This window comes from Parasteatoda tepidariorum, chromosome 6 (assembly GCF_043381705.1).
Source record: "Parasteatoda tepidariorum isolate YZ-2023 chromosome 6, CAS_Ptep_4.0, whole genome shotgun sequence".
Taxonomy (NCBI): domain Eukaryota; kingdom Metazoa; phylum Arthropoda; class Arachnida; order Araneae; family Theridiidae; genus Parasteatoda; species Parasteatoda tepidariorum.
Window position 1 is genome coordinate 61,641,978 of NC_092209.1, and position 16,048 is coordinate 61,658,025.

Here is a 16,048-nt window from a genome sequence, read left to right on the forward strand (position 1 = left end):
TTATGCCAGGTGCAAACTAAATGGTGCATTGCATCAAAACTTGCCAACCTAGCTCCCGGAGTTTCTGGAAAGTCATTAGAGACTTGTGTGGCCTAGTGTTTTCTTGATGGAGAACCTCGTTGACCAATTGTGGCCGTTATTGATCACCAACTTCAAATGGTTGAGTTGTTGACAGTAGAGATTCAAACTTATAAATTATTTCTCTCCAGTCCCACCTAATGCACAAAATCTTCCTGGTCATTATCCTGGTTTGGACACAGTTTGAACTGCTTCACTGCACTTTGACCATGATCATTTCACACTATCTTGTCGTATATGACCCATTTCTCATCCCCAGTCTCCGTTTATGAAATGGCTCGATTTCATTCAGTTTAGCCAAGAACGATGCTCACATACTGAATCAAATGTCCATTTTCCTAAATACGCATTTCACTGGCCTCTAAACTAAACTCAGTGGCTCGACAGTCCAAAGACAGGGTGCGTAGCGTTTGTAAAAAGTACTTAAAGGTGCTTTTTTGGGGATTTCGTTTTTAAAAGCTTTTAAAGGTGCTTTTTTCAGCTGGCGTTTTTAAAAAGTGCTTTTTTTCACGAATAAATTTTTTTTCCTTCAGTGATATCTGGTAGATCCCATTAATTTTACGAAAAATGGGGTGTTTGCTACGCAATCATTCACGCGGACTTCATGTCCGCGTGAATGATTGCGTGTCATACCCACGTTATGACTTGCGCATGCGCGCACGCTTAAAACCGAAACCTGAGTGCTCCAATTCGGATAGAGAATAACAGATCCTTATGAAATGTTTTTCTTTTTAATTTTATTCTTGTTTATTTTATTTTTTACTTCTAACACTTTTTTTGACGTAGGGGGTAAGGGTACTTTTGTTCTGAATTCAGGGTCAAGTTGAATTCACTCGGTGATGTGGGAAAGTACTGATTGTTTCGATTTACGCCCGTTTCTTTTTGGGTTTTTTTTAACGCTAAAACTGTTTATAAAAAGTTTTTGTTTTTCAATAATATCATTGATTGAATATGAATCTTTTGAGTGCTTGAAAATTTTTGTAAAGTGCTTGAAAAGTTTTTAAAAAGTGCTTATTTTTGATTCAAAGATTTGGCTACGTGCCCTGCAAAGAGGGTCAAGGCCTACTGTGCCCATTTAAGTTTTCTTGGGCTCTGTGGTGCAGAAGCACGTGTTCCGGTTAGGTGGTTAGCCGAAGGCGAAACCCCCAGTGTTTAGTTCCCAAGCATGCTTGATACTCTTTTCTCGACCCACTGAAGGAATGAAAGACTGAGTCAACCCTGCCCGAGGATTGAATCCAGGACCTGTGGCATGGGAGCATGAAGAGCTACCACTCAACCACCAGGAGTCATTTTCACTGGCCTCTTACATAAAAAACAAGGCTGCAACCTTGACTGCAAGTTATTTATAACATGACTTAAAAAAACGTGTAATTTTATAAATGAATGTTCCATTACAAAGAAAACTACACATATGTAAAAAATATATTTTATTTGAAGCATAACTGTAGTATAAAATGTGCCAATTTCCAATAAATAAATTGTCGAACAGAAGATAACCGGTATACACAATAGATTAAAACAAAGAAATAGAATAGAAACTATGAAAAATTAACAGATAGGTAAATAAACAATAGCAATAACACATTGTGCTTATACATAAGGTAATTCGAAATTCTGATGTATGATAAGCAATTTTAAGTCTTATTTTAAATATGCTTATATTTATTTATAAGGCTAGAATTTGGTGATAGTCAAACCACTGAAGTTAGATAACTTAATAAAATTTGTCAAAAAAATAACAAAACGCTATCCAGACTTGTAACAGAACATGCTATTATTACACCCAGCTATTGAAATTTTGTTGTAATCATTTTAATCCATTAACTATTATAAAATCAAATTTAGAATCTTGGAAAAGCTGTAAAACACATAGAACTATAACGAAGATTCATAAAAAGTTTCATAAACACAGCCCTTCACATGTATTTTTTGAATCCTTGACAAAAAGTATGCACATTACAGATAGCAAATTAATATTGAAGTCAGAAAAAACATAAATGAATAACTAAAGAAGACAGGATTGACCACATCAAAACCAGCTTGATTGCCTGATAAACCTTTGATATATTTCTGTTTCCTGTGGTTAATTAATCACTGATGTTTTCATCTTCTTCTGAAGTGATTTGCTAGATTTTGATAGCATTTATGTTTTTCTCATAAATATTAATTTGTGACCTCTAATGTGTGTATTATGACTTCCTTTACTAGAAATCTTGGAAAGTATATACTTCAGAATACACTATACATTGAAATACATGCAATCTATTGAAATAGAAACACTCAAAACTTTATGTTGGTAATATAGTAGAAACCCAATTATCTGATGCTTGATTATACAACACTTCAGTTAACTGACACCTCTACCGCCTGGTATTAAACACAATCCAACGCATGTTTTGTTTATTATTACAGATGCTGCTGCTCAGTAACTGCAGTGGTGACCAAACCAAAATTTGGTTGTAAGAAAACTGCAATCAAACAGAAAGCAAAAAGGAGAGGATATTTTTCTTCATGATATTGTATTGTTCTTTTGCTAGAACAATACACAAATGAGAATTTTTTTTTATTTCAGTCCCTAATTGGAGGAATTTCATTCATAATTTGGTTATAAACTTAAAAAGGTCCTCTAATCATCCAAGGATTTCGATTTTCTGACATATCCCTGGTCCCGAGGGCGTCTGATAATTGGATTCTACTGAATAAAACATTGGAATATCATTTGATTAAGGTTAACTTTAAAAATTTTTTTCAAAACTCTGTAAATTTTTTTTACAAATTATGCTATAAATATTATTTAAAAAAAATCAATGTGGCAAAAATCGTTATCTATCATACTCTATAGCAGTTACTGAATGTTTGAAAGACAAGGAATTGAAATATCAATCAATATGTATACAATTGTAGCTACTGAAAGAGTATTAAAATAAGGCCACAACCAATATAAATATCTTTTCAGACCTAGTTCAATCATGATCCTTTCACTTCAGTTGTTTCGTCGATGGGTTTAAATTCGTATGCACCACGGCCATCCATGTACAGTACATACTGAAAATAAATAAATAATTTTAAATTTATTCGTAATTGTTACAAAAAAATAGATATTTAAAAATATAACATCAAAATCTTCAACTAACAACAAGGCACAAATTACAAGAAAATGCTTAAAATTGCAGTAGACTCAAATCCAATTAAAGCTGCTTTGAAATTTTGATTAGAAAAATAAGGAAAAGATAACTTTAGTTCATTAGTTTGGAATAAATGTGAATTTTAACATAACATTTATATTACATTTTTCACTTTTCTTTAAGATTATTGATTCAGTCAAACATATAATATTTAAATATATACAACTTGAGAAGCTGAAGTACGTAATTTAAAAGTCTAGGCAAAATTAATGGTTTTAACATTAAGTATTGCTCCAGTACTCAAATCTTGAAAAATGGCGTTTTCCAATGTTTTGAAGATAACTCTTTTCCCGGGACACCAACTTTTACCCACAAGGTGATTTCTTTTTAAAGTTTACATCTTTAAAAACCTCTGGCAATTCAAAAATAATACGCAGACAAATGAAAAGTAGTAGGAAGAAAGAAAACAATGTTAGAAAAGAAATTTATCTAAATTTCTTCTTCTTTTTTTTAAAAAGATAAATTTAAATTAGAGCCTTAATCAAAAATTAGTAAAATAAGAACATGGTTAGTTTTATTTTCATTTATTAAGAAAATTCTAAGGTACACAAAAAAATTATCTTTCTTTATTTCAAGTGTTATTGCAATTGTTTCCTTTCTTCTTTCTTACCTACCACATCACTCTCTATGGTATAGTTATAATAATAAACTACAATTTTTCTTTCACTTAAGTTGAAAGGATCGATGTTAACTCTTAACTACTTTAACTTTTTGTTTCATAACTGAGAGTTGTTAGATATAGCTCTGGATGATTAAATATTGCAATAAGTACTAACATTCGACTGTTTGTAGTTGTATCACTCAAACAAGTGTTTTACTTAGTTGAGGTTGATGCTTTTCTTAATCTTATAATGGTCTTCTTAAAGCTGTTTAAGTTTTTTAATGTAGGATTGCAAATTTAACATAACTTTAACGGCAGGAACTTATTTGTACACCCAATATAATTTCAGAAAATAAAAAAAATTACTACATACAGATGACTGATAAACAAATAGGTTTACCTCATGGTGCTTCCATAATGATTTTCTGTGTGATACAGTAAACAAAGTTATACCAATCTATAAAAGTGAATAACATTTTATTATAAAAGGAGTGAAATATTAACAAAAAAACAAAACAAAGTAAGCAGAAAGAGATGACTTTAAAGTAGAAGTTTCACTGTACACACTAACTTTTATTGTAGTAATTATTACTAATAAGTATGCTTCCTTACCTCACGACATTTAGCATACATATTTTGTTCTACATCTACACTAACGGCACTTGTGCATTCATCAAGAATAGCAAATTGAGGGCAGTGATAAAATAAACGCGCCATCTGAAAAACACAAAATATGAAACTTTCAAATTAATTGCTGGAATTTCATTTTAATTAAAAACAAATGCAATTAGGAGGAATAACTGTAGTCATATTCTACATTGACTCAGTAGGTTCTCTAAATTCTATATTAACGGTTTGCAGATTTTAAATCTTTTAATTGTTTATAATTTTATGATACAAATTTTCTTAAACTCATATCAAAGTAAATATAAAATATAAAAAAGCAGCGAATACTATTTAAAGATAAAAACCAAAGATAGTATTATATATATAATTTAAAATTCTTTTTTTTAAAAACAAGTTTCGAGATGTTTTAAAAGCAAATGTAATGTTCTTTCCAGCCAACTTAATTCTTTGAATCTTGGAATTATCCAATCATTTAAAGAATGTTATTTAAAGAAACGAAACAATAGGTTTGGTAGTAATTTCTTTTTCTTAATTTTGGCGACCACAAGATGCTGCTTCTAAAAGTAAAAATTAATATTTTGGAAGTTCTGAATGTGATTTCTACATCATTGGACAGTTTTGACCAAAACGCATTACAAATGAGTTAAATAAGGCTTCTCTGAATTAATTTCTTATCGGCACTTAAAGGGAACATTGGGGTTCCACTGGATTACTTTTTTTAAAAAAATTTATAGAGATTGAATTTTTTTTTTGTAAGAGATGCAGTAAATACTAAAACACATTAAGTTTTACGTTAAACATTTTTGTTTTAAAAATGACAGTAGCTTTTTAAAACTCAAAAAAAAAGTACAAGGACAAAAAAAAAAAAATCAAGTACAAAAAGAAAAAAAAGTGAGGAAAAAAAAGATATAAAATACTTACAGCAATTCTTTGTTTTTCTCCACCACTAAGCAAATCCATCCAATCCTAGAAAAAAATAAATTACTATATTAGAAAGCTAAACATATAAAATAAAAGAAGGCAATACAATTTAAAAATAAAATCTTACTTTTATGGATTCCCAACCACCTTCTCGATCGAGGATGTATGTTAATTGAACCTGACAAGAAGAAATAATCTTAATGAAAATTGTATTAAAAGGTAATTTTATTAAAAAGTAATTTTAAAAATGCTATCAATTAACAATTAGTTTAATAGACAAATTGAAAAAGAAATCTGTAACTGTAATAATCTGTAATAAGAAGAAAGTTCTGCATTTTAATATTCCAATAAAAATTTTCATAATAATTGAAATACTTATATAACAATCGAAATACTTATTAGTTTATACAACAATATTTTAAATAAAAAATCATCTAAATTAACTTTACCCATTCTAATAAAGTTTTTAAGTCTTGGTCAGATTTTCTTTTGCGAATCATTTCCTCATGACTATCAGGATATATAATTTGATCTCTAAATGTGCCTAAAGTCATATATGGTCTCTGTAAAATATAAAAATTAATGATATAAATGTAGTTTGAATTAAAAGAGAACAAAGTTAAATGTTATAGATAATACTTCTAGTGTTCTAACTCCAGTAAAAACTGGAACATGTTATTTTTCCCATTTTACTTATTAATTAAGCACACTAGTTTGAATATCAAAAGAGTAAAATTTCAAGGTTTAAAAAAAATATTAAATCTTGAAAATTTCATAAAAATTTTTTTTTTTTTAAAACTCTAAACTTATACTAAGTTGATTTTTGTCCCAAAAAATAGCTGTTATTACCATGGAGTATAAGTTTTTATTCAGTATATGTCTACTAAATTGGACTGTCATAATTAAACCGATAAAAGTACAAGATCAAGTAGTTTTAAAATTCAATTTTGTTTTCTTTTAGTTTAATTTAGTAAAACTTTTTTGTTTCACTCTTTTTTTGTTTTAAAATTATAGGCAATTGAATGTCATTAAGATGTTCATTAGTAATGAAATAAATAATTAATGAATTTAAATTTTCTGAATGATTTGAAAAGAGTTTAGGACTGCATTTAAGATTAACAACAAACTACTTAATAATAAAAATAAGCTTATAGCCAAAATAAGCTTAATGCTACAAATGTGATTACAAAGACGCTGTGGAAATGTAGTAATGAGATCTAAAGACATTGAATAATTAATAAATTTAAATTTTCTGACACAGTTACAAAGAGCATTAGAGCTACATTCATGATTTTCAAGCACAGAAAAAGGTTTTTATTTATTTCATCCTTTTTATTTTATAACCGTCATTGAATTATTTTAATATATAATATTATATATATATAATATTGTATATATATATGGTCACATTGAAATCTTTCTCCACTTCATCAAAATAAAAATGACTTTTTTTAAGAAGTTCCCCACACAGATGTTCTCAAAACCATAAATAGATTTCACAGTTACGGTAATGTCATCAATAAAACTGAAAGTGAATCGTAGGTGAAAGATTTCTGAAAAATCTAATCAAAACATACAAGTTGGAAAAATTTCACTATACATTTATGCTTTTTTAAACCAAATACTAAAGTTTAAACACAATTTTATTAAGCACACAGTTCTAACCTAAGATTGTCTTACCATTTATAAATAATAAACAAGAAGAAATTATAATAAGTAAAAAGGAAAAAAAAAATACCTGCGGTATGTAGAACAGTTTGTTCTTGCTGGGTTTTGTCAATGTTCCTCCAAACAAAGGCCACAACTAAGAACAGAATAATAATTTGTTTCGTTTAATTTTTTTTTCAAAATTAAAATAATTTTGTTTAAATTAAAACTCAAATGGTAATAAAAAAGAGCAGTTTTCCTTATATGCGAAAAGATAATGTTGTATTAAGAATAAACAACTTTTAGGCATCAAAGTTTAAATTACTTAGTGCCAATTGTAATCAAAACAATAAAAATAATTTTTTTGTAAAATTTTCAGTGATAGCATTTAACCCTTAAGTTGCTAATATTTGAATTCAGTTCAAGGTAAAATTAGCAATCTTAACTTGATCACAAAGAAGCTTCATACAATGTGAATCATTTAAGGTATATAGCAGAGATGATACATTTTTGATTAATGGCAAAACAGTTAAAGAGCTAAGCCCTTTAATAATGGATGGATTTAGGATGGATTGAATTAGGGTAGTCACATTTAAAACACTTGCTTTGAATAAAAACATGTTTTTCTCAGAATAACAAAAAAATTTCTTACTTAAACAATGTCATCAAATTAAAAAATTGATGGAGAAATGGAAACAGGATAATCTTTTATATAATAATAAAGGTGTGTTAAAAGCACTTTTGTTATTATCTTTTACCAACAGATGGCACTAAACATTTACAAATTATAAAATCTTTTTACTTTTTCTTTTTTTTACTTTTTTACATGTATAGTACTAGCAATATAACTACTAAAACTGTAACTGTAAAAATTTCTCCAATATCTTGGTGGTTAAGCTTATCAAAGGATGTGGATGAATATGTACTTAGTTATTATTAAAAAATTACATACAGCTGTATGTTCAACTGAGGAAAAGGAGAGGACCTTTTCGGCATTTGGTTTCATACATAGGAATATAAGTAAATAATATTGCTATTGCTAAGACTACGAAACATGGCAACATTTGAAGTTCGAAATAAATAATTTATTTTTTAATTTTTTATTAGGTGGCTAAGCCTCCTGTTCGCTGCTGCTCACCAACCACAATGATTGTTTCCAATATTTGGTGTTTCTTGGCATGAAACAGTTTTTTCTATGAAAGTTGACATGATTCACTTGAAATAAATTAACTAAAAAAATCAGTTTGTTCAAACTTGTGGTCCTAGTACCCACCTCCAAACATTTTCTTACGATTCTATTAAGATCTATTAGTGAATATAAAATAATATTCCCTAGATTTAAAAGAAATTTTTTTTCAACCCTGCTATAAAATTAATTGATTAAAAATTCAACTACAAAGAAATACACATGGAAAACAACATAATAAATAAACCAATAAAAAAAATCGTGATACTCACCTCACCTAATACTCTAAACAATGAACTTTTACCACAGCCATTAGGTCCAAATACTAGAACATTCATTGAAGATTTAACCTAGATTAAAAAGTAAAAAGAGTCAATCATTTGTATATTTTATTCTAAATAAAATAAATTAATGCATCTTTAATTTAACCCTCAAGTATTCAATTACTGATTGCATACAAAAAATATTGCCTCTAGGTAGAGAGATATTTTTTCAATAACCATTTCCTGATTCAGATTTGGTACTAAAGGATTAATAGAGAGTCATTTTGATAAACAGTTAAAATAAAATATTAAATTAATCTTTTAGTGTTAAATAATTGATTACTTAACAAATTTTGTTTTTGTTTTAATGAGCAAAGACCAACAATAAATAAACATTGTATTATAACACTAATTCTCTAAAATTTTATAAAAACTGTCCCTTGAGTCAGATTTTGGAGCTAGAGTGCTAACAATAAATCATCTAAATGAACCATTTCACAAAATCGTAACTAAAGCCTCTACTGCTTTCTAATTGATTATTTGACAAAAAACGCACTAATTATAGTTTGTTCTCCAGGAGCTGGCACTTGGCTCCATCACCCTATATCCGACGATACTATTTCGCTATTTTTGGGAGAAGGATGTAAACAATCCTGAACAAGGTTGCTGTTTGGCGATTGTATGACAAAAATACTTATTTCACAATCTTTAAGTGCATTTTTTTACATTAAAAATTTCATACATTTTATGATATTTCTCCCTTTTGAGTGAATAGTTTGTCCTTTTTGAAAATTCAGCTACAATATATTTAATTAGCTAGGGTGATGAAAGGTATAATAGCAGATGATAAAGTGAAGTAAGTGACTGAAAAAGAATTCACTGTTTGCATTTGGCGCACATTAAGGGTTGTCTCAATTTCAAGCGTGGAGACGTTTCTCCTCTTACTTCCGCGCTGAAATGAACTCTTTGTCCAAGGAGTTGGAGCCAAGTGCCAACTGCTGGTGAACGAACTATACTTCCAATTTCATAAAATTCACCTGAAGTCTCAGATTTTTTGGTACTAGAGGGTTGACAGTAAGACATCTAGATTATTAAGTACACAACATGAAAATCTATCTACAAAAGAGTTAATACACACCTCAAATGAAAGCTCCTCGATTAAAACATCTCCATTTGGTGTAACTAAAGGCACACGATCAAACCTTAAAGAAGACAAAACCATTTTACAAAACAAATTATAATAGAAATCTCCATTCAAACATCTTAAATATTGTGTTTTTAACAAGTAAACTAAGATTATTCTTTTGCTACTGAACATTAAACCATCAAACAAGGATCATTTTTTTTTTAATAACGGCAGGCACTGAACTTTCGTTCTTCGCCTTAGAAGATGCCGGAAGTGTTGCTCATTTATCGTTACTCAGTGGGCACCTGTGAGCCAAAGTCACGGAGGTGAGCAACATTACCCACGCCACACTGCCACAAAAACACGTTCATAGGGTGGGTCACATTCATACATTCACGCATCAGAAGACAACAGAGAGAGAGAGAGAGAAACATCGATGCCCAGAGCAGGATTCGAACCGGCAGCCATTGGCCTCGCAGTCAGGCGCGCTAACCACTCGGCCACCTGGCCGGCGAAAAAAAACAAAACAAGGATCAATAAATATGGACAAGCTCTTTTCTCATTATTGACTACAAAATTACTTTATTAAAATAAAAAATACAAATAATTAAAAAGATATTTTAACTTCCACTTATCAACCGATGGTGAAATGTTTGATTATTTATGGAGTGGATGGTTTCATGGCATACAAAATGAGTGTTTAGATATGAGCAGTAAATAAAATTTAAAAGTGGCTCACTTGATTACGTTGTTTTTGTTAATAATTCTGCCTGATCCTGGTATAAGTCGAGGCTTTTTTACAGCTGTTTGAAGAGAGACATCTGAAATTCAAAAACAAAGTATAAAGTTATCCCAAGTCAATTATTTGATTAGTTCAAATAACTACTAAATTATTGTTAACTATTTAAGCGAATTATGCACAAATAAAGTAATGTCTTATTCATGCATAATAAGATTAACTCAGAACCAATTAATTGATTTTGTACAGCTATTTTAAGTCTCAAAATCGTTGTACAAGATAGCTTTAAAATAATTTCTTTTGTTTTGTTTCACAAGCAAAATCTTTGAATATTTATTTAAACCTCATATTAAACATTTCATATTATTCAAGTATTTGTACAATGCAATGTTTTACAATTTATTACAATTATTACAGTGTTGCAAAACAGGTGAAAATGCTATAGTGACAGAGAACACATTTTTATCCTCAAATAAGGTAGCTTTGATTAGGATGTTAGATACAATTTTTTAAAAAAAAAGTTTTAATCTTATTTCCTGGTTTTTAAAAATTTTAGCTTCCCGGCTAATAAAAATATGAATTATTGAAAACTTTTATTAAATTTAAAAGAAAATTTTAAATAAAAAAATACTATAAAATAATTTGTTTTAATGCACTGAAATTATACCTAATTTCCTCCAAAACTCAAAACGTAAAGTACTTTATTTCAGTAAAAAATTAGAAGAGAAATTACCAGCAGCTTTGGAATGTTCTGTTACCATTGTTCTAACATATGAACCTTGACTCAAATCTTTGAGAACAGTCACAAGTTGTGTAATACGAGCTGTGAACCCTGCTAGTCTAGTCAATTCACGTCCGGACAAAACTAAACGGCCAATAGCTTCAGCTAATTTAACCAGCATTCTGCCACTTCTGTAATATGACTAAAAAATATTTTTAATAATAATTTTTTTTAACAATAAACAGGAACAGACTTACTGCATATGAAATATATGCCACACAATAATTCATAATTTAATCATAAGTAGTAATTACTGCATTTACAAAATTTTAGGTATAACACTTACCAACTGGAATATAAATGATATTTTACTAACTAGCAATAATAAATCATCAAATGTATAGACAATATTGTTTAATACAAATAGAAGAATCATATATTAGGTTGGTGTGCATGAAATGTCAGATTTTTTAGTGAATATATAAAATTGCATATCTTTATGTGAAAAATTGCAAATCAAAATATGCTCCATTTGCTTCAATAGAATACACTTTTACCAACAAGACATGATTACATAAATGCCTGTCGTAAAAAAATTCTGATTTTTTGAATCAACAAACTCTAATATGAAATTTTTCAGGTTCTTAATTTTCATACATTCTAACTCTTAAAAACTGCTCTAAATTTTTAAAAATCTATATTAATATATTTTAAAAATATAATCTATTGGTGAAAGATCTTGTGAATAAGCTTATTCACTACATTAGAGTTCCATATTTGAGTTTCAAAATAAGAAATTCCATAAAAGAATTTCCATATCAAAAATTCCATATTAGAGTTTCTGTTAAGATCAGAATTTCTTTCAGACAGACAGCTCATTCAAAATTGACATTTCATTGGGAAAAGTGTATGGAAGCAAATGGAGTATATTTTGTTTAATAAACAGTTTTTGAAAGAAAGATATGCAGTTTTATAAAATTAAAAAAATCTGACATTTCATATCACTAACCTAATATACCTTTAAACTATTTGCTCTTTATAACAAAAAAACAATTAATGAAATAAATGCTATAAATGAATGTTTTTATTTTCATAAGAAAAAAGTAGATGAGTGAGAAAGCAATAACTCAAGATGATGCTGAAAGCAGCAATATTTTAACTGCCAACTGATATGGTGGTTAAAAATGACTTTAAAGCCAACATTGGCTTGAATTCAAAATTACAAGGCTACGAAGTTGAATATTGATAGTTGTAAATTCAAAATGGTTCCAATTATAAAATATAATTAAATTGTTACTACATTGTACCTCTAATAATTTTAGGAATGCTTCAAAATAATTTTTATAATTAATTTTCTATAGAGGTTTATAATAAATTATAAAAAATGGCAAATACAGCTACAAGCTAAACAATAAAAAATAAAACAAAAAATAAATCTGCTTAAAAAATTTAAAAATTCATAATCATAAATTAAAGATCTATCAATTAATAATTAAGATATTACTGCAAAATTTGACATAATTAACGAAAATAAAGCAATGTTTCAAAAGATATTGAAGAAAAAATTATTTTAATTTGCACATGAAGTTTTTGGGAAACGAATAATAAAATTAATACAATTCTTACCTCAACTCTGTCACCATGAGAAAGTGAATCTTTTCTAGAAGTTATAAAAGGTCTACTTATCAATAGATAACCAACAACTGTAGCCCAATCTAAAGTAAGCCAATTAGAAAAAATATTTGTACAAAATATTAGGATACACAAAGTTATTATAAACATTACTTATTAGTCATTACATGAATTAAGTACATTTATCACACTATAAAATAAATATTCAGTGTTGACATTTGTTATTTATTACACATGACAACAATTTTTGACATAAATTAAATTTTTCAGAAGATAAAATAAGCATAAACAATATCAAATTATAAAAGATAATAAAAAGTACATTATTTGCTAATTATCCCATCATTAAGTAGTATTAGTTTTTTCCCCCCCACTAGGGTTTTAAATCTTAACTTATTGAATCCTAAATTTTATAAAGAATACTTTAACTACATTAAAATTTATTACAGTTCAAGTATTTTTAAAAATAAAAACATAAATTGACTATAGAAAAATTTTTTTTATTTGAAAAAAATACAAACTTCTATAAATTAATCAAAAGAAATTTTAATTTTTAACTAAAATGAACATTTAAAAATAAAACATTCCTGCAATATCAGAATATAAATTTATTTAACTATATATATCATGTTTTAAGCTTTATCCAAACAAAGGAGGATTATTACACTTTTTCTAATGCTTTTTATCCACTTATTTGATTAAATAATTAGAGAAAACATATCTAGAAATTAAAAATTACAAATAAAGAAAAATATATATAAAATTACAAATGCCAAAAAATATCGAGAATCAAAGATTGTCTATAAATATGAAGAAAAAAACCTAGCTCTGCCCCAAATACATAAAATATAAATACTTAATAATGTTAATTTGTATTTTTCAAATAATATGAACTTAATTGAAATTTTGTTTCTTAAACAGATCTGCTAAAATAAATATTTAAAGATAATTGTTCAGTTCAGAAAGATTTTTGCACTCAGATAAAAATGATTAAAATTGATGAATAATAATTTTTTTTAAAAAAAAACTCAATATATATTTTAAAATTTTTCTTTCATATTTCAGGAGTTCCAAAACAAGGCAGCTTTGCAGTAACTTTTAAAATTAAAAAAATTACATCACAAACTCGTTTTTCTCTAAGTTTAGATCTTCATAATGACCTTTTATACCATTTTCATAATTTGCACAGAAAAAGCTGGCTTAAAATGGATAAACCTTAATCAACCGTCAACAGCTGTTATAAAGTCATAACAAATATCAAAATAGCACATCATTCGCTAAATAAATGTTATTTCATGCAATGACAGAAACATCAAAGAACAGCTTTAACAAAGAATTTGAATAAGAAGTTCAATTATATAATCATTAAAACACATTTAAAACAAACAACGATTGAATAACTTTTTGAATATTTTTAAAGTTGAAATACAGAGACGTATACATTTTCAAGAAACTTAAATATATATAAAAGTTTTTAACCACATTGAAATAATTCGTAATCATAAAACGAGTGAATTATGAGTTGTAAATTGTAAAACATGTCTAATTTTAACTTACAGCGAGCAACAATATTATCAATGTATCCCATTGAAAAATTGAAATGATGAGACATTCTCAGGTGATTAATCTAAAATAAAGAAAATAAGAATTTATGTTACAAAATACTACTGAATGACCATTTATATATTAACAATATAAATACTAGAAACTTACCAGTCTTTGAAATGAATGTAGCATGGTAACTTTTTCTTTACCATGACCCTGATAAAATGCTATTTCTTCACTTTAATAAAAAGATATGTTATAAATATACAGATAAATGTATACATGAATCGTTAGCTACATCAATTATTAATAAATATAAAATATAATAAAAAAAGTGTATAAAGTTCAAAATCAAATATTTCAATTGCAACATACAGAAAACTCATTTTGAAAGATGTTATATTTCATTAGAGTTTAAGTAAGTAGATTGTTGTTGTTGCATCAATGATTGCGGTCAGTGTGTGGGTAGGTGACCACTTTGATCAGTTTGTGTAGGGACCGAGGGGGTGTGGTATTGGTCCTCGTTAAACTGTTCTACCGTAAAGTGCTCGACTTCGCATGCAGTTCATTGGGCTACTGAATCGGGGGTCCATCCCCTCTGCAGAGGATCAAAATTGTGATGGCGTGTCTTCGGGTCATCCTCAGTGATGTTTCCCAGACCGTCGCCAATAGCTCATTGTGCAGCTCTAGTGCGACATATATGAGATACAACAAATAAGTAGAGTTAAGTTTTAAAAGGTTTTGAAAATCAAAAATAGACCTTCTCATCATGAATATGCTCCAGTACACAGAGAATCAAGAAGAATGCCATGAAAATTTTTTAAACTTTCTTACCACAGGAGAATGAGAAACTTATTAACTAGGCTTAAATCCATTTTTTCATTTGGTTAATTTTGGAGACAAGGATTTGTACTAAGACTCATAAGATTTATGCATTATTAAGAAAAACCTTATGGAAGGAATCTGACAAAACAACAGGACTAGGTGAGTCGCAGAACTGAACTGAAATTTTTATAAACACTTAGTGATGACCAAAACACGTCATCTCTATCACATGTTAATATGTAATAAGTAGTAATGTTTCCTTGTTCATTCATAAGTCTGGTTGTGGTATTTCCGTTAGCATTTAAATTTTGTACTATATGAGCACAAGTTATTTCTAGTCAATAAATAGCAACTCTACATTATTATAGAAGCAATGCTATATACAAATATGTATTATTCAAAGCAATGCTATATCATAAAATAGCTGATTTTATCAGACACAAGAATAATTTAAAATATTTTTAAATAAATTTAAAAAATTTCAAACTTAAAAATTTACAGATCTCAATTATACCTATTAGTAATTATTCTAGAATTAACATATCTCAATTCTCCTTCCAGTTTCTGCTCAGTCATCGTCATTTTACCAATCGGCCTTCTAAGTCTACAAGAAGATAAAAGATAGAAAATGCTGTATTAAAATTTTTCCATAAAAAGTAGCTTGATTACTTGTAATAAACAATAATGCTCATAACAACAAAACAATAATGAATAATTACTGATACAGGCAGTAATAAAGACAATTGATTAAACAAAATTGATTAACATTTTATTAGAATTGATGAATTCAAGAAACACATAATGTATAAATTTGTGTTCTAATAATTTTTTGAAAAATGATTTAAACACAGTAATTTTTTAAATTAAGTTAACATAACTTAAATATAAAAATATTTCTCCAAAGGTAACAGTAGTAACAGAGGTAGCAATATTCAATAATGTTAACAAAAAT

At 27.9% G+C, this 16,048-nt stretch overlaps 1 protein-coding gene across 1 annotated transcript in view; it reads right to left on the reverse strand.

Moving 5' to 3' along the window:
• Window positions 1-1,490: 1,490 nt before the first annotated feature.
• The window catches only part of LOC107457181 (ATP binding cassette subfamily D member Pmp70), a 31,534-nt gene continuing 16,976 nt past the window's right edge, over window positions 1,491-16,048 (reverse strand). The window contains exons 12-26 of the mRNA XM_016075282.3: window positions 15,611-15,700; window positions 14,440-14,509; window positions 14,284-14,353; window positions 12,721-12,809; window positions 11,107-11,296; window positions 10,374-10,455; window positions 9,647-9,710; window positions 8,518-8,595; window positions 7,151-7,216; window positions 5,862-5,975; window positions 5,540-5,590; window positions 5,413-5,457; window positions 4,477-4,581; window positions 4,265-4,321; window positions 1,491-3,123 (exon numbers count right to left, since the gene is read on the reverse strand). Of these exons, the coding sequence (XP_015930768.1) occupies window positions 3,046-3,123; window positions 4,265-4,321; window positions 4,477-4,581; window positions 5,413-5,457; window positions 5,540-5,590; window positions 5,862-5,975; window positions 7,151-7,216; window positions 8,518-8,595; window positions 9,647-9,710; window positions 10,374-10,455; window positions 11,107-11,296; window positions 12,721-12,809; window positions 14,284-14,353; window positions 14,440-14,509; window positions 15,611-15,700 (1,249 nt within the window). The 3' untranslated portion in view covers window positions 1,491-3,045. The remainder of the gene's footprint in view (window positions 3,124-4,264; window positions 4,322-4,476; window positions 4,582-5,412; window positions 5,458-5,539; window positions 5,591-5,861; window positions 5,976-7,150; window positions 7,217-8,517; window positions 8,596-9,646; window positions 9,711-10,373; window positions 10,456-11,106; window positions 11,297-12,720; window positions 12,810-14,283; window positions 14,354-14,439; window positions 14,510-15,610; window positions 15,701-16,048) is intronic.